We start from the raw sequence: 26,603 nt of genomic DNA, 5'->3' as shown, positions 1-26,603 counted from the left end.
TGTGTGTGTGTTGGAGCTCATGTACGTTTATATGTATTTGACTGTGCTTTCATATCTGTGAAACTGCATGTTTGGTGCATATCTGTTATGCATGTGTGGGTGTATGTGTGAATGTGTGTCTTCATGTTTTACATTTATTTGCTTATTTATCATTATTGTTGTCTTATTTATTTATTTATGATTATTATTATTATTTTATTATTATTATCATTACTACTACCTTTTTTTTATATCATAATTATTATTTATTTATTTATGTAAGCTTATCTATTATTTATTCACCTTTTTTTTTCTTTTTTTTTTTTCCTCAAGGCCTGACTAAGCGCGTTGGGTTACGCTGCTGGTCAGGCATCTGCTTGGCAGATATGGTGTAGCATATATGGATTTGTCCGAGCGCAGTGACGCCTCCTTGAGCTACTGAAACTGAAACTGAAACTTAAAATCCACATTGGGCACCATGTCATTGTCATTCGAGTGTTGGATTCTCAGTCAGAGAGTTCTGGGATCAATGCCAAGTATCGGCAGCAGCTGATGGATTAAGGATGGAGGTTTTCTCCATCTGTCAGGTCAACATATGTGCCGACCTGCAACTGCCTTTAAAAAAATACCTTCCACATGCAGAAGAAGAAGAAAAAAAAAAATCAAGTTAACGATCTCGTAATCCATGTCAGTGCCCAGTTCAGTTGGGTAAATGGAAACACAAACTCACAAACTTACTGACCATATACGCCTAGAAAACAGAGTATGGCTGCACACACACACACACACACACACACACACACACACATACACACACACACAAACACACACACACATATATATATATATAGAGAGAGAGAGGGTATGATCAAAATGGTCATTCATGTGAAAGCGTCTCATAGTGAAGAAGAAGAAGATACAGAACAGAGCTAGGCATCATAGCATTAGTTGCTTTCTAATTCTGTCACTGGTAATAAAATCAACTTGGTTTTCCCCAGTAAAATCAGCAGTAGGTCATGTGACAAACACCTACCTCACTAAGATGTGGGGGAGGGAAAAAATATTTGTTCCACCTGTGAAGGTCTTTGAGAAGAGACCGACATAAGATCACTGGAGAAGAAGAAAAAGCAGCAGCAGCAACAAGACATGTGACAGCAAAACGTCATTGAATCTGCAGATAAAATGATTTGCGTGTTGAATCTTGATGTGTTGATTACTGATTTTTTTTTTTTTTTTTTTTTTTTTCTAAATCTGTGACCTCATTAAACATATTATTGTCATTGTTAAATTCTGTTCCTGCATTCCTCTGTTATCGATAATGTGTTGTGTCTTCAGCATGTTCTGGGTGTTGTGTGTTTAGCACATTGTGTGTTATGTGTTGAGGATGTTGTGTGTGTTGTGTGTTCAGCACATTGTGTGTTGAGCATGTTGTGTGTGCTTTGTGTTTAGCACATTGTGTGTTGTGTGTTGAGCATGTTGTGTGTTGAGCATGTTCTGTGTTTTGTGTTTAGCACATTGTGTGTTGTGTGTTGAGCATGTTGTGTGTGTTGTGTGTTCAGCACATTGTGTGTGGAGCATGTTCTGTGTGCTTTGTGTTTAGCACATTGTGTGTTGAGCATGTTGTGTGTTCAGCACATTGTGTGTGGAGCATGTTCTGTGTGCTTTGTGTTTAGCACATTGTGTGTTGTGCATGTTCTGTGTTTTGTGTTTAGCACATTGTGTTTGTTCAGCATGTTGTTTTTTTGTTCAGCACATTGTGTGTTGTGCGTTGAGCTAGTTCTGTGTTAAGCACATTGTGTGTTGAGCAAGTTCTGTGTGTTGTGTTTAACACATCGTGTGTTGAGCAAGTTCTGTGTTAAGCACATTGTGTGTTGAGCAAGTTCTGTGTGTTGTGTTTAACACATCGTGTGTTGAGCAAGTTCTGTGTTAAGCACATTGTGTGTTGAGCAAGTTGTTTGTGTTGAGCAAGGTCTGTGTTGTGTGTTCAGCACATTCTGTGTGTTTTGTGTTCAGCACGTTCTGTGCAATGTGTGTTCAGCACATTCTGTGTTGTATTTTCAGCACCTTCTGTGTGTTGTGTGTTCAGCATCTTCTGTGTGTTGTGTTTTCAGTATGTTCTGTGAAATGTGTGTTCAGCACATTGTGTTGTGTGTTCAGCATGTTACGTGTGATGTGTGTTCAGCACATTCTATGTTGTGTTTTCAGCACCTTCTGTGTGTTGTGTGTTCAGCCACGTTATGTGTGTGTTGTGTGTTCAGCACCTTCCGTGTGTTATGTGTTCAGCCATGTTATATGTGTTGTGTGTTCAGCACAGTCTGTGTTGTGTGTTCAGCCATGTTTATGTTATGTGTGTTGTGTGTTGAGCACATTCTGTGTGTTGTGTGTTCAGCCACATTATGTGTGTTGTGTGTTCAGCACGCTCTTGCTTCCTCGATCCAATCAAGTTGAAGTGAACCCCAAACAGAAGACAGACACCGAGTTCAAAGTTCAGTTTCTCGGGGAGGCATCGCTGCGTTCAGGCAAATCCACACATTCTACACCACATCTGCCAGGGAGATGCCTGACCAGCAGCATAACCCAACACGCTAGTGAGGCTTCGAGTGCAGGCATATATATATAATTGTGTACCTATCAGAGTGTATTTCTTCTTCAGGATTTTGCCGGAGGACAACACTTTTGTTGCCATGGGTTCTTTTCCAGTGCACCAAGTGCATGCTGCACACGGGACCTCAGTTCATTGTCTCTTCCGATCAACCTGATGCTCAGTTTGATTTTTTAGGTGGCTAGTTGGCCTTTGGACACCATCCCAACACACTGTCCTAAAACCCTCTTGACAGACAGAGTGGGGATGTAACTTGGGCAAAACACTCTCACTGTAATCAATTTTTAGCCCAGATTGTCAGAACAGCAGTTGCCTCCACTGATGATCTGATGGTCACAGTCTCAGACGAGACAGACTGTCATACAGTAAGTACATGAGGTACCATTTACAATGCTGAGGTACTCCGTGTCTCAGAAAAAAAAAAAGTGATGACTTCCCAAAGCTGCACACACATCTTTCTCCTTGTTCCCAAACATTTTCTAACTCACACACACACACCCCATCTCTCTTCTCAAAGCAGACATACCACAGACATTTTCTCACACACACACACACACCATCTCTCTTCTCAAAGCAGACATACCACAGACATTTTCTCACACACACACACACACCATCTCTCTTCTCAAAGCAGACATACCACAAACATTTTCTCACACACACACACACACCATCTCTCTTCTCAAAGCAGACATACCACAGACATTTTCTCACACACACACACACACCATCTCTCTTCTCAAAGCAGACATACCACAGACATTTTCTAACACACGCACAGACACACACCATCTCTCTTCTCAAAGCAGGCACACCACAGACATTTTCTAACACACGCACACACACCATCTCTCTTCTCAAAGCAGACATACCACAGACATTTTCTAACACACACACGCACACACACCATCTCTCTTCTCAAAGCAGACATACCACAGACATTTTCTAACACACGCACAGACACACACCATCTCTCTTCTCAAAGCAGACATACCACAGACATTTTCTAACACACGCACAGACACACACCATCTCTCTTCTCAAAGCAGACATATCACAGACATTTTCTAACACACGCACACACACCATCTCTCTTCTCAAAGCAGACATATCACAGACATTTTCTAACACACGCACACACACCATCTCTCTTCTCAAAGCAGACATACCACAGACATTTTCTAACACACGCACACACACACCATCTCTCTTCTCAAAGCAGACATACCACAGACATTTTCTCACACACACACACACACACCATCTCTCTTCTCAAAGCAGGCACACCACAGACATGCATGAAACAACCAATGGGAAATAGATGATATTTTATTGTCCGAAAAAAAAAAAAAAAAACGGAGCTGGAAATAGCCAGGAAAAAGTGTTTAGCGAAGCAATAGCTAGGATTCTAAGTGTATACATACACTGATACAGTCTTGTTATGCACATAATAGTGGACTAAATTCTGAAGGCAAAGTACAGAAACCAGCCTGACATCTTTGCACGGTAAGAGCTTGCATTATGACAGCAAATAAGTAAGTTACGTCTATCAAAAAAATCATAAAATAGGCATGGTTTGTGATAGCAATTTCTGTTATAAACTGTTATTTGAGTTATAGGATTTAACAGAATTGATTTCAGAGAGAGAGAGAGAGAGAGAGAGGCCTGGGGGTGGCCTCTTTAAAGCAGTAAGACAAGACCAAAAAAAAAAAAAAAAAAAGAAGAAATAAACATACAAAATAAATATGCCGTACTCCTATGACCTCAGATCACATGCAATATGGGAAAGAAAACAAAACCAAATAACGAAAAAAAAAGGCTAAATAAGGAGTGGCTACAAACAAACGGAAAAGCGAAGCACATTCGCACAGAAATATTTGTACACTTGAAATGCCTAAGCACAAACAGCAGGGGCCCGTTGAGGCCACAAAGGGGGGCCAGAAGGGGTTGGTTTTTTTTGTGTCGTCAGAGGGTTTTTGTTTTCAAGTAACTTCTGTGTCAAGCTTGCTCCCAGTGTTGACAGTTCTTGCTCAAAGTTACAGAGCTGCACACACCTGGACTTTCCAAATACAGGTCTGCGTCATTAATTCACCTCTGGTTCGTGCGCGGGGGGCCTTCTCAGGAGGGAAATTGCATACTAGCTCATTCAAACTGAGCTTGGCATCTTTCGGAGTAACTGACGGTTGCATTTCCACGACAAAAGCCAAAAGGTTCCCTGGAACTACCGTGGTCAGGTTCTCTGCAGGAAAAACGCTGCTGGCGGTATCAGCGAAATCTTTACACCATTCTGATTCCACAGAACCAGTAAGTACAGCAGCGCTAAAGATGGTTTGTGTGAAGACACACTTATTTGTCGAGCCTTTGCCACACATCAGCGAATTCAAATGGTAACACAGTGTTGATTTTATATATATATATATCAAAGGATGATCCTATCATTCCAGATTTGTAACAATTGATGTTATGATTTTTTTTTTCCTGCAGAAAACTTACGACAGGTCTTTAACATGCTAGTAGTACCCAAAGCAGCTTTTGGCTGACCGAAACTCTCTCTATACACACCTCTGTACAAAATGACAGTTACAAGCAAGTATGAAAAAAAAAAAAAAAAAAAAAAAGAACATATATATCTCCTTTGACGTTTTGGTCAACTCATTGCTTCATACACACACTCCAAAACAACGTGGCAGAAGTGAAGAGAGTCTTAATAGAGGCTTTCTGTTTGACAAGACAACCTGTACAAGTGATTTATTTTGCACAAATAAACAGCAGTGGAGTGACGCTGGAGGCCGGCACGAAGCACCGAGGGGCGAGGGGGCCTCAGTATCCTGCCAGCTCAGCAAACGTGGCATCCAACTCGTCACTGATGTTCTTGTACCTCTCCTTCTCTACCAACAATTCATCTGCAACCACGCCACGCACACATCACGTTAGATGCTGAAAATCTCTCTCTACTAACAATTCATCTGTAACCACACCACACACACACACCAAGTTAAATGCTAAAAACCTCTCCTTCTCTACCAACAATTCGTCTGCAACCACGCCACGCACACACCACGTTAGACACTGTACAACAATTCATCTGCAGCCTCATTTCACACACACCATGTTAAATGCTGAAAACGTCTCCTTCTCTACCAACAATTCATCTGCAACCACACCACCCACACATCACGTTAGATGCTGAAAATGACTCCTCTACCAACAATTCATCTGCAACCACGCCACGCACACGCCACTTTAGGCGCTTTACAACAATTCATCTGCAACCACACTTCAAACACACCACTTTAGATGCTGAAAACGTCTCCTCTACCAACAATTCATCTGCAACCACGCCACACACACAACATGTTTGATGCGGCTCAACAATTCATCTGCAACCACACCACACACACACCAGGACAGATGGTGAAAATCTCTCCTCTACCAACAATTCATCTGCAACCACACTGCACATACATCACATTAGACACTGTACAACAATTCATCTGCAACCACACCCCACACACTACGCGGGACGCTGTACAACAATTCATCTGCAACCACACCACACGCACAAACACCACAAGAGACGCCAAAAACCATCTCATCTCTTTCACTCACTGTTCCATAAATTCTCACCACACGATTATTTTAAAAGCTGTTCTAGATATACGACTAACAACCCCCCCCCCCCCCCCCCCACCACCACCAACCTCCCCCACACACACCTCCCCTTCATTTTTTTTTTTTTTTTTGGTGCTCATTGTATCTCTATACACAAACAGTATGTATACACAAAATACATTTTACTGATTACCTATATATGTCAACTGACAATGGAAGGGTGCTGGCATTTAATATTAAGTTTTCAAAAACTTTTAAATATATCTATCATAACTTCGCACGTTCTAAAATCAAGATGAACGGACACAAATGCGGCTATTCTACAGAAAACAGCAGAATGCTCACATGTCATCATTATACCCACTTAAAAAAAATAAATCACCCTTATAAAATAAAAAAAGCTCATTACAATTTTTAACTTAAAGATAGGGGTATCAGCTTAAGTGTGGAAGCTGATGCACAATACTTTAAAACAACTAGAATATATCATTCTGTATCAATACAATGCAGGATGAAAAATCATAATAAAGACAAGGATGTTATTACAGCAACTAAGTTTCCATACTCGTCGCACAAACTGCAAATCAAAACCCCATCACTCAACAGTTGCAAATGTCAGAAGTTATCTTCAGTGTTACACTTAGAAGAATGCTTGAATCAATCTGCTGGTGACATCATATGTTATACACATGTACCTTTTTGAATGATGGTAAGCTACTTGACAGAAATCAATGCCACAAGTTTGTACTCTTGGACAACCCCTTTGAATGCTGTTAGTGGAAACAGCCATGAGCCAGAACAGTGTTGTGTTGCTTTGCTTTGAACTGTATTGTATTGTACTGTATTGTACTGTAATGTAATGCAATGCAAAGTAGTATTGTGTTGTACTGAAATGTAATGTAATGTAATGTACTATATTGTCAGTAATCTGGCACAACAGGTTCCTCGGTGTGAAATTTGCACTGCTCACCCCAAGAACAATCCCTGGCTACAATGCAGCACCACCCATATTCTTTATATATAAAAAAAATATTAAAAAATAATAATTTCTGGCTGCATGTGTATTTGTTTTTTCCTCTCGAAGTGGAATGTTCATTCTACAGAATTTTGCCAGCGAAAAAAACATGGAACTGAACTGTAGTTTTACTTTCAAAGTATACCGAAGTACCAGTCATAAATTCTAGTTCCTTTACCACTGAATAACACGCTCAACCCTTTTGTTGCCGTGGGCTGTTTTACATGCGCTGCTAAGTATGGCTCACCGTCATCGCCTGCTGCAGTTTATCACGCTCCACAAAAACATTTCAGGCAATCCACACGTCTAAAAACTGATGTCACTGGTACCAGGTACCAGTAGAGAAAAAAAAACTTTTTTTTTTTTTTTAAAGGAGTATGAAAGAAGTAAATAATTACTGAACTGAAACTCATGAAAAGACAATCATGTCAGAGCTATACCTTGTCTCTGGTTGATCCAGTGTGCATGTGTGTGCTTACGCGAGCGTGCGCGCGTGTGTGTGTGTGTGTGTGTGTGTGCATATTTATGTGCGTGTTCCTTTATGTATATGTGTGCATTGTGTGTGCGTGTGTGTGTGTGTGTGTGTGTGTGTGCTCATGTATGTTCGTGTGTGTGTGTGTGTGTGCGCATGTTTGTTTGTGTGTTTGTGTTTGTGTGTGTGTTTATCTCCGTGTGTGTGCATGTGTGTTTGTGTTTGTGTGTGTTCATGTGTGTGTGTGCTCATGTATGTTCGTATGTGTGTGTGTGTGTGTGTGTGTGTTTATCTCTGTGTGTGCGCATGTTTGTTTATGTGTGTGTGTGTGTGTGTGTGTGTGTGTGTTTTTATCTCTGTGTGTGTGCATGTGTGTGTGCGTGAGAGCAGACATCAACCTGGAGTGGAAGCGAATGCAGCAGTGGGGAGGGGGAGAATCGAACTACAGGTTCTCCAGGTCACCGATGCACTGGTCCATGTCCTCCTGCAGCTTCTGGTTCACCAGGCGTTGCTCCTCCAACTCCACTGCAACATCGTGCAACCACATCCCATGCAACACACCGCACACACACCGCGCCATGCAGCTGGCTACCCTGCATTCATCTCCTCTCTCTTCAGCCCGGTACAATACTGGTCTACTTCGTTAGTATACTAGTCAACTTCGTTAGTACACTCGTCGACTTCATTAGTATACAGGCACACAGCTGAGTGGTTAAAGCACTGGACTTTTAATCTGAGGGTCCCAGATTCGAATCCCAGTCACAGTGGCTAAAGGACGGAGATCTTTTTTTTAAAAAATTATCTCCCACGTCAACAGATGTGCTGACCTGCTTGTGCCTGAACCCCCTTCGTGTGTATATGTATGCAGAAGATCAAATATGCACGTTAAATATCCTGCAATCCATGTCAGCGTTCTGTAGGTTGTGGAAACAAACAAACATACCTCCTAGCATGCATCCCCACGGAAAACGGAGTATGACTGCCCACATGGCGGGGGTTAAAACAGTTCAGGAAGTACATTCCTTCCAGTTCCAACCACAAGGGTCAGTTCATGACTTGTGAAAATGTCAGCTATCTGAAAGGTTATCCCTCAATCATAACAGACTTTGACATTCATACAAATATTAGTGATAGCGGCAAACACGTTTGACAGTTTCACAACATGAGATGCTGGATAAGGAGTTCAAAATGCAAATAAGATCAAACAGAACTGGTTACAGTGCAACAGCAACGTGTCTGTAACTCCAAAAAGTGCATCTGAGGTGCTGTTCAGTTGTTTCTCAAGGAAGCGTCAATATATTTGTGTACCTAGCAGAGTGGAAATTCTTCAACAGAATTTTACCACAGGACAACCCTTTCGTTGCCGTAGGTTCCTTTTCAGTGCGCCAAGTGTGTGCTGCACACAGGACTTCATTTTACTGTCTCATCCGAATGTGGAAATGCTCAGTTTGATTTTCCAGTCACACTTGGGAGAAGAGGCGAGAGTGGGAATCGAACCCACAACCCCATGGACACTGTATTGGTGGAAGAGCGTCTTACCCATTCTACCAGCTTCCTCCACTTTCTTGCATTTCTGTCTCTCAGTTCACTGTTGTAGCATGGTACACTAAGGGATCATCACCAGTGCCTCTGTGATAGTCTCACCAATTAAAGGATGAAAATCCCTCTGAATCTTCTTCCGGAGGATTCTTTTGCAAACAGGTTTAATTCAGAACAACATGTGTTGTACTTGGAGAATGAAATACAGAATAACGTGAGTAGGAAAAATATTTCTGCCAAAAATGGAACGGTTGGCAGGTTTGTGAAAATTCATGTATCTCTCTCTCTCTCTCTAAAGATATATATATATATGTGTGTGTGTGTGTGTGTGTGTGTGTGTGTGTGTGTGTTTGTGTGTGTGTGAGAGAGATTAAATCCTGCCTGAATGACACAGGAAATAAATGATGAACACCTGAAAGCAACTGTACCAGTCAGCTCTATCCAGGTAGGCAGTCTGTTGTGCTAATGACTCTGTCTATAAAAGAGCTTAGGCTTTGTTCTCTGACCACAGATAGGCGCTATATGATGACTGTGTTTGTAAAGGCGCTTAGAGTCTGGTCTGTGATGGAAGACAGACGCTATAATATGTCTGTTTGAAAAAGAGCTCAGACTCTGGTCTCCGACAGAAGACAGGCACTATACAAGTATCAATAAGAACGCCAGGTAAATAATGGAGTCCATGGCAGCACCCACCTTCAATCTTGTCCAGGTGTTTCTGGAGGCGGACCACTTCTCTCTCGGAGGTTTCACTGCGAGACTCATGCTGTGGAACACACAGGACCATGCACAACACAACGCCACACGCTTCATGCCGTTAGCCAGTCACCCTCACAACTGTCAGCACTCCATGTTAACAGACTGCTCTCTATGTCAGCACCATCAACACTCATCAACAACAATTCTTCAGATCATCTGTCAGGAAAAAAACATCAACCAAAATAAACAAACAAACAAAAAAAAAACAAAAAAAAAAACCACACACTGCATTCAGTGTTAGTCTCTCTCTCTCCTGGCTGGAAACACAACCAGGTCTGCATGCTGCACTCGTCTCCAGGGACCGTCGACTGACCGACCAATGGGCCACCTGCTGTCATGCACACACTGCACTGTGGATGAGGGGCGGGGCGGGGAGGACAACAAGACGGGGTGCAGGTTCAAGCACACACCACTAGGTCAGCCAGCAGGATGGAGGGAGGGAGGGGGGAGGGGCACTGTACCTTCCAATCTGTCCACCTCCTTCTGCAACTTGGCCACCGTTCGCTCAGCTTCCTGGGCGCGGTTTTCAGCCTGTTGGGATAGGCAGCAGGGTGGAGGGGGGCGGGGGACATTATTTCACAGAGCACAACACTTGTCATGTTCACCTCACTTCATCAACAGGACACATCAGGGGAAATACTTTCTGCAGCAGAATAGTGTCACGAAGATGTACACCTCAATTAGAACAGTGTCTTTCACGGAGCACAACACTGTCATGTACACCTCACTTCATCAACAGGCCACATCAGGGAAAATACTTTCTATCAGAATAGTGTATTGATGGGCAGTGGGGCGGGCTTGGTGGGACATTATTTCATGGAGCACAAGATTTCCACATCAGGCCGCATCAGGGAAAATACTTTCTATAGCAGAAGTGATGTATTGATGGGCTGCTAGCAGGGCATCGGGACAGGGACAATATTTCACGGAGCACAACACTTGTCACGTACACCTCACTTCACTGGCCATGCCAGAGGAAAATGCAGAACAGTGTCATATAGATGCAGCCTCACTTAAAGACAGAACACTGGTCACAGACACCTCACTTGACAGACCAAACCAGGGGGAAAGACTTAATGTAGAAGAATACTGTCATGTAAAATGCTTTCCACTCACAACATACTACATCAGTGGTAAAGCTTTTGTGGGCCTGTTAACGCACATTGCTTTGAAGAAATCACCCCACCCTCTCCTTTTAAAAAAATTAAATAAATAAATAAACTGCCTGCCAAAAAAAAGTTCTGAATTAAGAAAAAAAGATGACACAAAAAACAAAACAAAAAACAACAACAAAAAAACCCCTACCTCCTCCCCCACCAAAAAAAAACCAAGGCAGGTTGGTGTGGACTAACATCAAGTTTGTGTATCCCTTTTCTGTAGTTCATAATTACTACTTGATAAACAGTAATTAACTCTCTCCATACGAACGGCAAAAGAGACGACATTAGCAGCGTTTCACCCCAGTTACCATCATCAAAATATTGCAAGCGGAAAGCTCTTATACTGAAGAGGTGAATGTTGACAAAGAATACCACAATTCTGACGACGGAAGCTAAAGGTTGGGTCATTTAGACACCCACTGGACATCCGAGGGGTCTGTGTAAAGGAGAAGAGAGGACTGGCCGTACTGAGTGAGTTAATGCATTGCCTGAGTGGGGTGAAGAGTGGGCAGGGGTTTTAACCTGCCACCATGACACAAGAAGGGAGATCATTAAAAAAATGAAAATTAAAAAAAAAAAAAAAAGGAAAGAAAGAAAGAAAGAAAGAAAAATTCACAAAATCAAAGCGACTCACATCCTTCAGTCTCTGCGTCAAGTCCCGGATCGTCTCCTCATAGCTGTCCTCCCGCTGAGATGCCTGCACGACACAGCCACACGTCACCATTACCACGCTATTGTGTTCTGTATTGTACTCTACTGTAGTGTATTGTATTCTGTATTGTACTCTATTGTAGTGTATTGTATTCTGTATTGTACTCTATTGTAGTGTATTGTATTCTGTATAGTACTCTACTGTGGTGTATTGTGTTCTGTATTGTACTTTGTTGTAGTGTATTGTATTCTGTATTGTACTCTACTGTAGTGTATTGTGTTCTATATTGTACTCTACTGTAGTGTATTGTGTTCTGTATTGTACTTTGTTGTAGTGTATTGTATTCTGTATTGTACTCTATTGTGGTGTATTGTATTCTGTATTGTACTCTACTGTAGTGTATTGTATTCTGTATTGTACTCTATTGTGGTGTATTGTGTTCTGTATTGTACTCTATTGTGGTGTATTGTGTTCTGTATTGTACTCTATTGTGGTGTATTGTGTTCTGTATTGTACTCTGTTGTAGTGTATTGTATTCTGTATTGTACTCTACTGTAATGTATTGTATTCTGTGTTGTACCCTATTGTAGTGTATTGCACTCTATTGTATTTTGTATTGTACCCTATTGTAGTGTATTGTACTCTATTGTATTCTGCATTGTACTCTACTGTAGTGTATTGTATTCTGTATTGTACTCTATTGTACCCTATTGTAGTGTATTGTACTCTATTGTATTCTGTATTGTACTCTATTGTAGTGTATTGTACTCTATTGTATTCTGTATTGTACCCTATTGTAGTGTATTGTACTCTATTGTATTCTGTATTGTACTCTACAGTAGTGTATTGTATTCTGTATTGTACTCTATTGTAGTTTATTGTAGTGTAGTGTATTCTGTATTGTACTCTGTTGTTGTCTATTGTATTCTGTATTGTAGTCTATTGTATTCTGTATTGTACTCTATTATAGTGTAGTGCATTCTGTATTGTACTCTATTGTTGTCTATTGTAGTCTGTATTGTACTCTAATGTAGTGTAGTGTAATCTGTATTGTACTCTAATGTAGTCTACTGTAGTGTATTGTACTCTATTGTATTCTGTATTGTACTCTAGTGTATTGTACTCTATTGTAGTGTATTGTATTCTGTTTTGTACTTTATTGTAGTCTGTATTGTATTGTATTTTATCATATTACCGGTACTCAACAGCTTTGAGTGATATTTGGGTTGCTGAATTGTACTATATCATACTGTATTGTACATTTCTGTGAGTGAAATTTCGGGTTGCTGTATTGTATTGTATCACGGTATTGCACTGTCTTGTATCTTGTATACTGTACTGTATTGTATTACTCTTTGCCAACAGCTTTCTTTGAGTGAAATTTGGGCTTCTGTGTTGTGTTGTGTTGTGTTGAGTTCTGTTGAGTTGTGTTACTCTTTTTTTTACAATAGTGTTCTCTGAGTGAAATTTGGGCTGTTGTATTATATTGTGCTGTATTGTATTGTGCTGTGCTGTGCTGTATTGTATTGTATTACTCTATCACACAAAAAATTTCCTTGCACGAAATTTGGGCTGCTCTTCCCAGGGAAAAAGCATGTCGGTACAGTGACTCGCAATCTTCATATTTGTATTCATATCAGTTTTTTCTGCTGAATTTCGCCATGGATTACCTTTTCGTTGCCATGTGTTCTTTTACATGAGCAATGTGCATGCTACACACAGCACCTTGGTTAATCATCTCATCCGAATGACTAGGATCCTGACCACCATTCAACGTGCAGTGGAAGGGGAGAAAATATTGGCAAGTGTCTGATTCAATCCCAGATTCTCTCACTTCCTGGGGAGGGAGGGACCCGTACCGCAAGGCCAACAACCCACTGATTTTAGATCAAAAGTTTTCCACAATACAGGTTTCTTTGGATTTCTTTTACATTTTCATACAATGCACATGCATGGACTCAAGAGAAAACACGAGTGGTGTTTCTGTTCATGGAACTGAAATCAAATTGTGGAAAAAGAATGAGTAACAAAACAGCTGACCTAGTACACAAATAAAGATATTTCTTCTTTTTCCCTCTGCCAGTGAATACCAATAATGTCTTCTTCTTCTTCTGGGTTCGTGGGCTGTAACTCCCACGTTCACTCGTATGCACACGAGTGGGCTTTTACGTGTATGACCGTTTTTACCCTGCCATGTAGGCAGCCATACTCCGTTTTCGGGGGTGTGCATGCTGGGTATGTTCTTGTTTCCATAACCCACCGAACGCTGACATGGATTACAGGATCTTTAACGTGCATATTTGATCTTCTGCTTGTATATACACATGAAGGGGGTTCAGGCACTAGCAGGTCTGCACATATGTTGACCTGGGAGATCGGAAAAATCTCCACCCTTCACCCACCAGACACCGTCACCGTGATTCGAACCTGGGACCCTCAGATTGACAGTCCAACGCTTCAACCACTCGGCTATTGCGCCCGTCACCAATAATGTCAAAATACGTTCTAAAGTAAACAAACAAACAAACACACACACACACACAAAAAAAAAAGAAAAAAAAAAGCCTCTTTAATGCTCACATTTTACAACAAGAACAACAACAAAAATCTGCCCAATACTTTTGCTTAAAATCTTCTTTCTTTATTCTCACTGCCTCACTGGAGAACTACACAACAGTATGAAGCCTGGAAAAGAAAAGAAAAAAAAAAAAAGCAACATAATCATTCTCTTGTTACGTAAGGCTGAATACCGTTTACCACAAACGGTCACCTCCTTAATTAAAGCCACTGACATTTCAGCAAAGAAAGGCCAGACGTTACTACTGAAACTCGGCGACATTTTCTGCTGTGTCAACATACACACAGCTCAGACACAGAGACCTGTCATCACACACACAGCTTCGACACAGAGACCTGTCAACACACACACAGCTTCGACACAGAGACCTGTCAACACACACACTGCTTAGACACAGAGACCTGTCAACACACACACATAGCTCAGACACAGAGACCTGTCAACACACACGCACAGCTTAGACACAGAGACCTGTCAACACACACACAGCTCAGACACAGAGACCTGTCAACACACACACTCACATAGTGAGCAGTCTCTCCCACTCACACACAGTGACGTACAGCCACGCCCCCAGACCCAGCCAGCCGGTACCCTTACCTGATCGTTCTGAATGGCCAGGGTTTTGATATTGTTACCCACAACATGGAGCTGCTCATCCAGTTCATAGCACTTGCTGTGGAGGAGAACACAGACATGTCATCATGTCGGAACTCTGAGGGGGATGGGGGGGGAGGGGGGGGGGGTCAAGGTTCGAGCCTTCTGAGTGTTCCCATGCAGTCAGGACGTTGTGCCAAACGTTAGCGGGGACAGACTCCACAACACAGCAGGCCCTTCAAGGTTAATCCACCAACAACCATCCACAAGGGGGCTGCAAAACATGCTCACCTCTCCTTCCGCAGGTAAAACTTCCAACCGCTACACTGTCCGGTTTTTTTTGTCTCCGATCACTTGTGACCATATCAAGGCGCAAGACAGGCGAGCTTCAAGGCTAAGACAGACTAGCACTGAACTATGACATGCCGAGGTGTCAGGGGTGGGGGGAGGGAGGGGGAGGGCAGGGACAGTCTCTCCCCCCCACACAGGTCACACACACACACACACGGCCACAAGAGGACAGCAGTGACTACCACCTGTGTGGTCCACGTGGAAAACCAACACAAGGCAGCAACCCCGGGGGGGTCTGTCTTCCTTCCTCCCATCTCTTCAACTGCTGTCTCTGCTTCAGCTCAGCTGTTGTCATGATGCACGCACACACACGCACACACACACGCACACACACACACACACACACAAAAACACACACAAACACACACACAAAAACACACACAAACACACACACGCACACACACACAACAGGACACGCAGAAGACTGACAGAAAACTGGTTCCATTTTCAACAGACCGCAGAAAAAACAAGTTCCCGTGAACACAGGCAGTCCCAGTGCCAGTGGGTAAGCTGTGCTAAAGGCAGCAGGCAGTCTAACCCAGAAACCATCCAAACTCAAGAGCAAATAAAGCCAGCTATTCTCCAGGAATGCTGTTCAGTCCACTGGCTCTCCCCTCCCCCAAGCCCACTCCTCCCAACTGTCATACTCAACAGTGCTCAAGTTTTCCACAGCTTTCACTGAAGGTAGAAAGTGAAGGATGCAAAGACTATCATAAAAAAAAAATAATAAAAATTTTTTTTTTAAAGAAGAAGAAGAAAAAAAAAAGAAACAGAAAAAAACTGTCCTCACCTTTTCTTCACACAGTTCTAACGATCTAAGGCTATTGGTTAGGGTGTGACTCTGGTCTTCCAGATCTCGCACTTTCCTGAAACATTCCAAGGTCACACCATGCCAGGCAACCACCACATGCTGTTAGCACAACACGTCACACAGCTAGCTACACACTTCACTCAGCTACTCTGCTTTCCCCCCTACTTTGTTCCCCGTCTTGGAATCACTCTTTCATTACTTATCTCACAAGAACAAATAGGCTGCACTGTGTGCACACTTCACTGAACTACTGTGTGCTTCCCCCCCCCCCCCCCCCCTTTTTTTTTTTCAGTATGTAAACCACTCTTTCAATAATGAATACTAATCGCACAAAAATAAAGAAGTCAGTCATGCCCTATCACACACTGTACGGCTACTTATCCATTTTTAATCTATGTCTGGATATACGTCAGCATTTTTGTGTGTAATCTAGAAGTGTAATAACAATGTAACCTCATTTATGGTCAATTTTGTAACCGACTGATCATCCATCCTCTTTGGTCTCTCTTGTTTATCAAAACCCCTGACACCCTACCCAAAGCCTCTCTCCACTAAAAAAAAAAAAAAAAAAAAAGAAGAAAAAAAAGAAAGAAAAAAAAAACTCGTTGCTTGCATAGACAGTGTTTTTTTCTAACCCCCCCCCCCCCCCCCACCACCACCACCATCCCACTCTGTCAGAATCCAAATTCAGAATACCATCTTATTCAGTTATTCAATTGTGTTGTCTAGTATTATCAAAAAGAAAAAGAAAAAGAAAAGAAACAGCTGTGCAAGCAAACAAGTTCCAGAGACCAAACCAACCTTTCTGCCGTCTCTGCCCTCTGTTCAAAATTCTCCAGGTCCCTCTCCATGACGGTCAGCTTGCGAGCAGCCTACACCACGTGCAGCAAGGCAACATCCCACAGGGCAGGGGAGGGAGGGAGGGAGGGGGGGCAGCATGCACAAATGACACACACCATCAAACACACTGCAAAAACACACTCCATCATAACATATCCCTACCCCTTCCTCAACCAACCCCTCCAAAACATCACACTAGTTATTTGTGTTGTACTGCTGTGAACTGGTTCGTTCCATCTGTTGGGGAAACAAAAAATCTCTAGTCTGGAGTAAAAACAGCATGACATCCCAAGCGCATTAAAAAAAAAAAAAAAAGAAAAAAAAAGAAAATTCTCCTCTTGCACTTTTTTTTTTTTTTTTTTTGCCTGCTTCAATGGCAAATTTCAGGCTTTCAATTTCTCCATCTATTTTTGACACTATTTATCAATTTCTCCATCCCATTCAAAAACAAACCAGTCCTCAGTCTTTAACGTTAATTTATGCTGGGGTATGTTTCTCATGTGACGATGTCACCGAGCGTTTCTGCAGAGGTATTTTCAAAGGAAATTTTCTTTGTATTGAAGCTTACCCTCCTGAAATCAAAACTCAGCACAGTACAGCGCTCTTGAGGACACAATGGACACACCAGACCTGACCAGGACAAACTCTAGCTTTCAATTCAGTTCAACTAGCTTTCTTCATAAAATCCACACTGAAACAAATCTGTCACCTTCACTTGTTCAGAAAAGTTCAGTTTAACTAGTCAAGGTGGCATCACTACGTTCCGACAAATCCACATATGCCACACCACATCTGTTAAGCAGTGACTGACCAGTTGCACTCAGTCAGGCCTCAAGCGTGAAAAATGTCCTGGTATCTGGACAGTGGTCTACGTCCATGCACAGAGTTTGTGACCAGTTCAAACCTGGCTGAGTTTTAAGTTCATGGAGTGCTCGCAGACATTTCCTTTACCGTCGCCAACAAAGAAAACTTCCGGTCAAATATGATTCAAATTTACAGTGCCACGTCTGACAAAGGCACACACACATATTCCAAATGTTAACTAATAATTTAAAAGAACATGTGGAGGATGAATACCAGCAAATAATGGAACCAGCCGTCATTTTCAACAGTCTATGAATAGAATAGATGTTGGTAAACCAAATTCTTCACCAAACCAAAGATTTGCCAACGTTAATGTTTAACGCAAATAAAACAGAGCAATCTGATCCTATGTTTTGATAACAAAAAAACAGGACCCTGTGAATCGGAAAAGTCTGCCGGCTGGCCATATGGGCTGGAAAACGCCCTCCCACAGGCTGTGTCACATCACAGAGCATGCAGATCAGTCACTTCAAGGAATCAAACTGTCAGACGTGGCACTGTTTTCTGAACTCAGAGCCAAACAGCTCCTTCCACACTGACCGTCGAACAAGTCATTCAACAAGCAGGAAGGCTGAGAACAACCCCACAGAAACACTTGGGAAAAACAAACCATGTAAATACATATTTCATACATCTTTAAAGTCACATACCATTTTCTTTTAATCAATGCATAATGTAACTCACACATGTCTGATAATATATATATACTATTGCAAATTAATAATCACCATCTGCATGTCACCTTTCATCACATTTGTCTGAAAACATCAGCATTTGCATTTTCAATATTACATTATACAGAATCAATGAAACAGAATTTTTAAAAATTAAAAAAACAAAAAATGAGAGAGATAATTATGGGAGTTAAGTACTGCTATTTTCTTTCATAATGAGAAAACATTCTCATGACCTAATCAATCAATCACACACATTTCCAACCCTTTGCTGCACAATCAGAAAATGAGATACTGATCACAGTACATTTACAACTTCATTAACAAAACAGACATATAATATTCTAATAATTTGCCGCACAATCTGAAAGCAAAACTGGTATCTGAAAACATTACCAAGGTCCTAAAAACAGCACAAATTTTCACAAACGTGTTTTCACCAGCACTTCATCATTATGAAAACAAAATTTGAAATAAATAAAATCAATAAGTAAAGAAATCAACAAACAAAACAGAAAACTGAATTTTAATAAAGGGGATATATGGGACTCCCAATGAAGTTGTCGGCATCGGTAGCCCAGCAAAATCTCTGCAGTCCAGGTCAGGTGAGAGTGGGGGGAGGAAGCAGAGAGAGTGTGGGGGGGGAGGGTCCGGTTTCAAGATGTCAATGCATATGGACTGATCCAAACATAATACATCATGTTTGCTTGGAGGAAAAAAGAAGAAAAGATTAAAAAATTAAAAAAAAAGGGGGGTGGGAGGACAGGCTCCTATCTTCATATAAATCCAAGTTGATCAGGCCTCGACAGCCTACCCTCATCAGGCCGACAGTGCCGACATCACTCAGGAGGACAGTGCTGACATCACTTTAGGGGACGTCTCTCTAGGGGACAGAACTGACCTCACTTTGGGAACAGTACTGACATCACTTTGGGGACAAGTACTGATGTCACTTTGGAGACACTGACATTACTGATGTCACTTTGGGGACAGTACTGACATCGCCCAGGGGACATCATTCAGGGGACGTCACTCATGGGGACAGCACAATACTCACGCCTCTGCTGCCTCCAGACGAGCCTCCGCCCTCTCCAGGTCAACCTCTGTGATGGCCAGCTTACGGGCAGCCTGAGAGGTCAAGGGTCACACCACGTTACTGACCGACCCCGCCCTGCCTTTCACACTTGTCACTACACTTGACACTACACTTTGTTCCTTGACACTTGTCACTACACTGGACACTGCACTTTGTTCCTTGACACTTGTCACTACACTTGACACTACACTTTGTTCTGATACTTGTCACTACACTTGACACTACACTTTGTTCTGATACTTGTCACTACACTTTGTTCCTTGACACCTGTCACTACACTTGACACTACACTTCATTCTGATACTTGTCACTACACTTTATTCCTTGACATTTGTCACTACACTTTATTCCTTGACACTTGTCACTACACTTGTCGCTACACTTTGTTCATTGACATTTGTCACTACACTTTGTTCCTTGACACTTGTCACTACACTTTGTTCCTTGACACTTGTCACTACACTTTGTTCCTTGACACTTGTCACTACACTTGACACTTCATTTTGTTCTGATACTTGTCACTACACTTTATTCCTTGACACTTGTCACTACACTTGACACTACACTTTGTTCTGATACTTGTCGCTACACTTTGTTCCTTGACACTTGTCACTACACTTTGTTCCTTGACACTTGTCACTACACTTGACACTACACTTTGTTCTGATACTTGTCACTACACTTTATTCCTTGACACTCATCACTACACTTGACACTACACTTTGTTCTGATACTTGTCACTACACTTTGTTCCTTGACACTTGTCACTTTGTTCTTTAACAATAACACTTGTCACTACACTTGACACTTCACTTTGTTCCTTGACACTTGTCACTACACTTTGTTCTTTGACACTGACACTTGTCACTACACTTTATTCTTCTCATCTCCACTTCAGTCCAACACCTTTTCTCTCTCTCCCTTTACCTTTTTTTCTTTTTAAAAAATAATTCCTACATGCTGTCCAGGATTTAGATTTTATCATCTGGACACTAAGTTCTTGGAATTTATCATTTTTACCTCCTCTTCACAATAACATTCAGATAATCATCAATAATGACTTTAACTGATTATATTCAATGCAGTCTTCTTTGGGAGAAAAAAAAAAATCTTTCTGAATCTGCCAAATGCAAATAAATGAAACAGAAAAGTGATCTGCACATCCTATTGCAATATTTCTCTCAGTTACTCATGCTATACCACAGCCTAGCCAGCCAACTCAAAGCAAGGAGCCAAAATGAAAACCTAGCTTTTACAGACATTCTGATGCAAAGTCTGATTAGGAAAAATTAAGCCTGTACTTTTCAGTTCAGATTAATATCAGACATGTAATTTATATGGAAAAAAAAGAAGAAAAATATTAGGAATATAGTATTTGTTTACAGATTAAATCAAAAGCTTTCAAGAACAGAACTCATTCAGAGGCAATTACGCTGTATAATATGCTTTCATAAAAAACACATTTTTTGGTTGTTTATTTTCAAGTTTCACAGAACTGGATGCCTTTCATTTCTATAAATTCCTCACAAAGTTGAGGTGGAAAAATGTTAAGTTTTGTTTGCGACTGCTCACATCACACCACGTGACTAAAGAGACTGAAGCTACTGGATGTGATAAAATAAAAAAAACGATGACCATGCACACCGATTTGTAAGCCATGTTAATCTGAAGTTTGACTCAGGGGGGGTTTCTAACCAGCACTCGGCATGCTAACAAGTGTTTGTTGAACTGTAGGTGTGAGCACTCGGAACACAGTAGACGTTACAGGGCTTGGGTCTAGGTGGAGGGCGGACAACCACGTATGGGGTGGAGGAGGTGAAGGACTTGCCAAGAGAGGCGACTCTGGGTGGCTGGACACTCCTTGTGTCCAACCCCCTCGGCTTCCGTGCATTTAGCAGCAGCAAAGGAGGAAAGGGTCACAACAAAATAAATGTTAAAAAGAGAGAGAGAGAGAGAAAGAGGGAGAGAGGGGGAGAGAGAGAGAGAGAGAAAGAGCATGCTGACATATGGATGAAAACAAACATGCGTCGCTCACACAACACCCCATCTCTCTTCCCCTCCACCCACACACACACACACAAACTGTTTGTAGTCATTAAAAAAAAAAAAAAACCACAAAAAACACAAAAAACAACAACAACAAAGGCTCAATGATTCAACAAAGACAAAAAAACACAAACAGGAGTCATGAGGTAGGTACTGGACAAAGAATCAAAATCAATTCAGACAACCTCTGCTTTGACACACAAATGCAGCTGAACTGAGGACTACCGAGTGTGTGTTTGAAAAACTTAATGGGCAGGACCCAATATAAACGAAGACCTCGATAATGATGGTACATGGTATGCTTTTGGCAGAGACAAACAAGAGTCAAAAATACATAATCCTTCTGACTTACGTGTATTCCATAAGACTTTAAATCATCAACTTTCAACTGCTGCAACTCGCATATATATATAGCCCTTTGCATATCTCAGAAATCAAAAAGCTCTATCATGTCAAATGCTTGAAAGTGAACAAAAGAAGTCTGTTGTGACAGTACTGACACCATGTGTTTGGTGGTGTTCTTTTTTTCTTGGTCCAGCTGTCAAAGAAATTCATTTTGTTTGAGCAAAGGTTGAAAATAAAATTAAATGAGACACAAGTCCCATCTCTGATTCAAATGACTACCTTTAAAGTCACAATGTATGTCCTGCCCCCCCCCCCCCCCCCCCCCCCCCCTCATTGTACTACTCTTGCTTCTGTTTTCAAGGCATGACAAACAGTAGATCAGTATACCTCTGAGTAGATCAGTATACCTCTCCTTCCAATTCTAGTCTTCTTCCTTGTAATGTTAATATCCTGGTGAATCTCTGCCTGTGTAAGGTCCTATTGCCGTGAACGGTGAAACATGCGTGTGATTTTCGGGGAACCAGGAAACGCGTGTTTCCATTCCCTTTCTGCTGTGTGGAGTCATGTGAATGCACAGTGTTTAAGACAGAGGCAGGGAGTGGGCTCCGCTGTCAACTGTTGCTGTCCGAGCCAGGCTGTTATGAGCGGCAGGGAGATGAGCCGCATTTGAACTATGGACAAGTACATCGATGAACAACCCAACCCAACCCACCTCACCCTCCAAAAATAACAGTATTTTTTTTAAGTAATGTTAATCTTAAAAAATATATAAAAAGTAATGTTAAAAAAATATATATATTTCGGACAGTAAGGTCACTGCTGCCACAGTGCAGTCATTGTCATATCATATAACGGATTTAATCAACGAAATCTCTATTATACATGTGAAAATAAAATAAAAACAAAAACTGAACACGAGACAACCAGACACACTTGCGTGCAATCACTGATCAAAACAAAACACACAAGTCCATGTTGCCAGGTCATACAAGAGCAGTCAAGCAGATCAGTATGCTGACACACTGACATCAACTCAAAGCTCCCCCCACCCCTCCCCCCCCCCACCCAAAAGACAACACAAACACAAAGCCGTTCATTCATCAATCTCACAGAGGAACAAACACCAAGTTTGTTCAGCACACTTTCTTGACGCTTGCTTGCTCATGCCAAAATCTTCAGTTTACGTTTACAGGAAAGAAAAAAAAACAAATTCTGGACATAAGGCTTTTGTTTCTTCTTCTTCTGACATTGAAGCAATCAAACATGGTACATGTTTACATTTTAACTGAAACAAAAAAGAAAGTAAAAAAAAAAAAAAGGAAAAAATATACATACACATGCAATTACAAAGAAAAAAAGATGAAGGTGGGGTGGAGGGTGGAAGGTGGGGTGGTGGTGGTGGAGAAGGCCATGATGACAACACAACGAAACGAGACACACACTGAGACAGGTCATCAAAGCCACCATGTTCATTTGCATAGTCTTCATTTTATATTTCTGGAGATCTTTTTTTTTTTTTTCCCCCCTGTCTCTCAAGTAACGACAGTAGATTTTTTTTTTTCTCTCTCTCTCTGTCTCTCAATTAATGACAGGAGACCTTTTTTCTGTCTCTCAACTACTGACAGTTCTTTTTTTTTTTTTTTTTTGGTTTTTTTTTGCTGTCTCTTAATTTCAGCCTGTAGTTTTTTTGTTTGTTTTTGTTTGTTTTTTGTCTCTTAGCAACCAACAGTACATTTTTTCTCAGTCTCTCAGCAACCAAGCACAGCAATGATAGATTTTTTTTTCTCTGTCTCTCAACTAGTGACAGCTACACTGTGGACACAGAGCAGGGGAATCATCATCTAGCACTAACAAGAGGAGTGCCATCCGGGATCCATCATGTACAGTGCCATGCCGTGTTCCACTCTGAAGTGTGCAAAACATACTGCAGATCACACCAATCAATCCTATTTGTTCAAAAATACACTGGAGATCACACCAACCCTATTTGTCCAAGCGTACTGCAGATCACAATACTACTGATTCGATGGTTCAGCTCTCACACCAGTAGCTTCACATCTGGTTACAAAACCATCAACCCAAAACACACAGGCACTGGACCACCCGCTGACCAGCTCTGCCCTCCATGGCTATGATGGAGCTGCAGACGTAACTACACAGGACACAGAACCACCGCTACATTCTACACACATGTACACACGTCCCTGGCACATCCACTACAGTCTGGACGGCAAAACACACAGGACGACCCACACTTGTCTACACTACACATTCAGACACGGCAGATCTTCAGCATAAATGCCCTGTCTTCACCTCGTCATATTTGCTGTCTATGTCTTCAGCTATCATCTGAGCTTCCTTCAACTGTTTCTCAAGGAACTCAATCTTCTCTTCATCCGTGTGGCTTCTGCTCTCCAGGGCCTTCCGACCTCTAATGGACCAATCAGAAGGCAGCTTACAATATACAAGAAAAGCGCTGCTTGCATTACTCAGGGCTGGCTGAAAAATACTGAGTATAAGAAAAAAATCACGGTCAACGTAGCGGAGAAAAAGCCTTAAATACAAAGTAGACATCACAGACAAAACAAAAAAAAAAAAAACAACAAAAATTCATGAAACTGCTCTGACCCTTTCTTCATCAAGGTCAAACCACACTTGAAACACACAGTGAAACAATGATTTAGCACCATCACCCACCATCCTTTTCCAGTTTCTTGAAAAGAAAGGCACAAAGATACATGACAGAGAGCAGCAAGACAGGACCAAGGGTGATGGAGAGACAGGTAAGTCATACTAAAAGACCAAGGGTGATGGAGAGACAGGTAAGTCATACTAAAAGACCAAGGGTGATGAAGAGACAGGTAAGTCATACTAAAAGACCAAGGGTGATGGAGAGACAGGTAAGTCATACTAAAAGACCAAGGGTGATGAAGAGACAGGTAAGTCATACTAAAAGACCAAGGGTGATGGAGAGACAGGTAAGTCATACTAAAAGCAGAGCATAACAGAAGGAAAAAAAAATGTGGTTAAAACAACATCAAATAAAAATCAGCAGCATTTTAATAAAAAACAAACAAACAAACCAAAAACAGCATTCCAAACAGCAGTTAACATCAGTTAATGGCGTCACTACAAACTATCCCATTCACACGTCAGTCCACCAAGTCTTCATTTCCTGCGACACCTGTTCGAAATCATTCAGCACAAGTTAGAATCCAACACTTCAGCATTATGAGTTACCAAGCGCATGGGAACCTGAGGGACGGAGTGAGGGCCACAAAACAACAGGTGGCATGCTTGTTACACCGGCTTTAGTCATTTCCCTTTGTTCTGACATTACGTTTGATGTGTAAAAATGGGTTGCTGAATCTATTTATTCATAAAACTGAAAAAAAGAAAGAAAAAAAAAGTGAATTTCATCAAATGAATGCTGGTAAGATTTTGTTTTGCAGACTGGTGCACACATTTTTTTTTTTTTTTTTTTTTTTTTTACTGTATGGTGTCAGTTTTGTATAATATATGATGTATCACATGATATACATGTGTGTGTGTGTGTGTGTGTGTGTGTGTGTGTGTGTGTGTGTTATAAATCATTCTTGGGAAATAAATGTGTAAAATACCATTTATGAAAAAAACCAGAAAAAAACAGGTCTGTACTCAATGCAATACTGTGGTGGGGCCACTATCATGAAACCAGCAGTGAGCGTTTCCGATTTCAACACTTGGAATCCTGAACACACACACTGCAGTATGCTCCATTTACTTGAACATTTACGTTCAGATCAATACAGCTCCAGCAAGAGCCATCGATTCAGCAAACCATGTCTACAAACAGGAGCCCCATCATTCTCCCCAGCACTGAAAAAATAGCTGCAGCAACAGCACATGCAGGGGGGTGGGGGGGGGGGTGCACTGAAGCGTCACCTCATCGTATTTGCGCTCAGCATCTTCTGCGATGAACTTGGCCTCTTTAAGCTGACCTTCCATGGTGTCAATGTTCTCATCAGCAGCCTGGTTTTTGCTTTCCAAAACCTTGCGCCCTCTGCACCACAAAACAGTCAAGTCAGTCAGCACAGCGTGTTGGTCTCACGTCACCTGTTACCTCTTGTGACCCTGTAACCTTGCACCCCGTGACCCTGCAACCTTGCACCCCATGATCCTGTAACCTGTGACCCTGCAACTGTTGTCAGCACAGTCATCTGACTTTTCTCAAAAAGCCAGTGCCTTTTCCCTTGAAACCTGAACGCATACAAACCGATTGATCAACCCATCATAATATCCAATATCACGATAAACATGCAACAGTCTGAAAAGAAAAGAAAAGAAAAAAACACCCAGAAAACCATTGGTCTTGTCATCTGAAAAACAAGCAGAAAACCTATGGTCAGAAAAGCCTCTGTGCAGCAACAGCAATCTGAAAGCTGGGACCAGAGGTTCATCAGTGTACAGTGAGCTCTACAAAAGGAGGGAACTGGGCAGCAGCCCGGAGAGACCAGACCAGAACAGAACAGAGAAGTCTGCTGGAAAACCTTCAGCAGGCAACACAGTTCCCCCCTCCCCTGTCAAGTTATCAACTCGAGCAACTGTCATCTCGGTACAACCTCAGGAATGTTT

The 26,603-nt window shown here is 41.7% G+C and overlaps 1 protein-coding gene across 13 annotated transcripts in view; it reads right to left on the bottom strand.

Annotated features, from left to right (window-relative positions):
- Positions 1–3,892: 3,892 nt before the first annotated feature.
- LOC143282087 (tropomyosin-1-like) overlaps positions 3,893–26,603 on the bottom strand; it is an 87,540-nt gene continuing 64,829 nt past the window's right edge. For 4 of the 13 annotated variants that reach the window (XM_076587568.1, XM_076587567.1, XM_076587566.1 and 1 more), the window contains 6 exons: positions 25,914–26,031; positions 19,560–19,630; positions 14,966–15,041; positions 11,770–11,832; positions 10,437–10,506; positions 3,893–5,484 (listed from right to left, as the gene is read on the bottom strand). In XM_076587568.1, the coding sequence (XP_076443683.1) occupies positions 5,402–5,484; positions 10,437–10,506; positions 11,770–11,832; positions 14,966–15,041; positions 19,560–19,630; positions 25,914–26,031 (481 nt within the window). In that variant the 3' untranslated portion in view covers positions 3,893–5,401. Of the gene's footprint in view, positions 5,734–5,942; positions 6,026–6,112; positions 6,124–8,078; positions 8,206–9,912; positions 9,983–10,436; positions 10,507–11,769; positions 11,833–14,965; positions 15,042–16,103; positions 16,180–16,925; positions 16,997–19,559; positions 19,631–23,398; positions 24,421–25,913; positions 26,032–26,603 lie in introns of those variants that run through there. The other 9 variants (XM_076587569.1, XM_076587561.1, XM_076587557.1 and 6 more) reach the window with 8 other exon arrangements.

Source organism: Babylonia areolata, chromosome 5, assembly GCF_041734735.1.
Source record: "Babylonia areolata isolate BAREFJ2019XMU chromosome 5, ASM4173473v1, whole genome shotgun sequence".
NCBI classification, from domain to species: Eukaryota; Metazoa; Mollusca; class Gastropoda; order Neogastropoda; family Buccinidae; genus Babylonia; species Babylonia areolata.
Note: the sequence above shows the minus strand (reverse complement) of the source record. Positions and strands in the feature narration are given on the sequence as shown.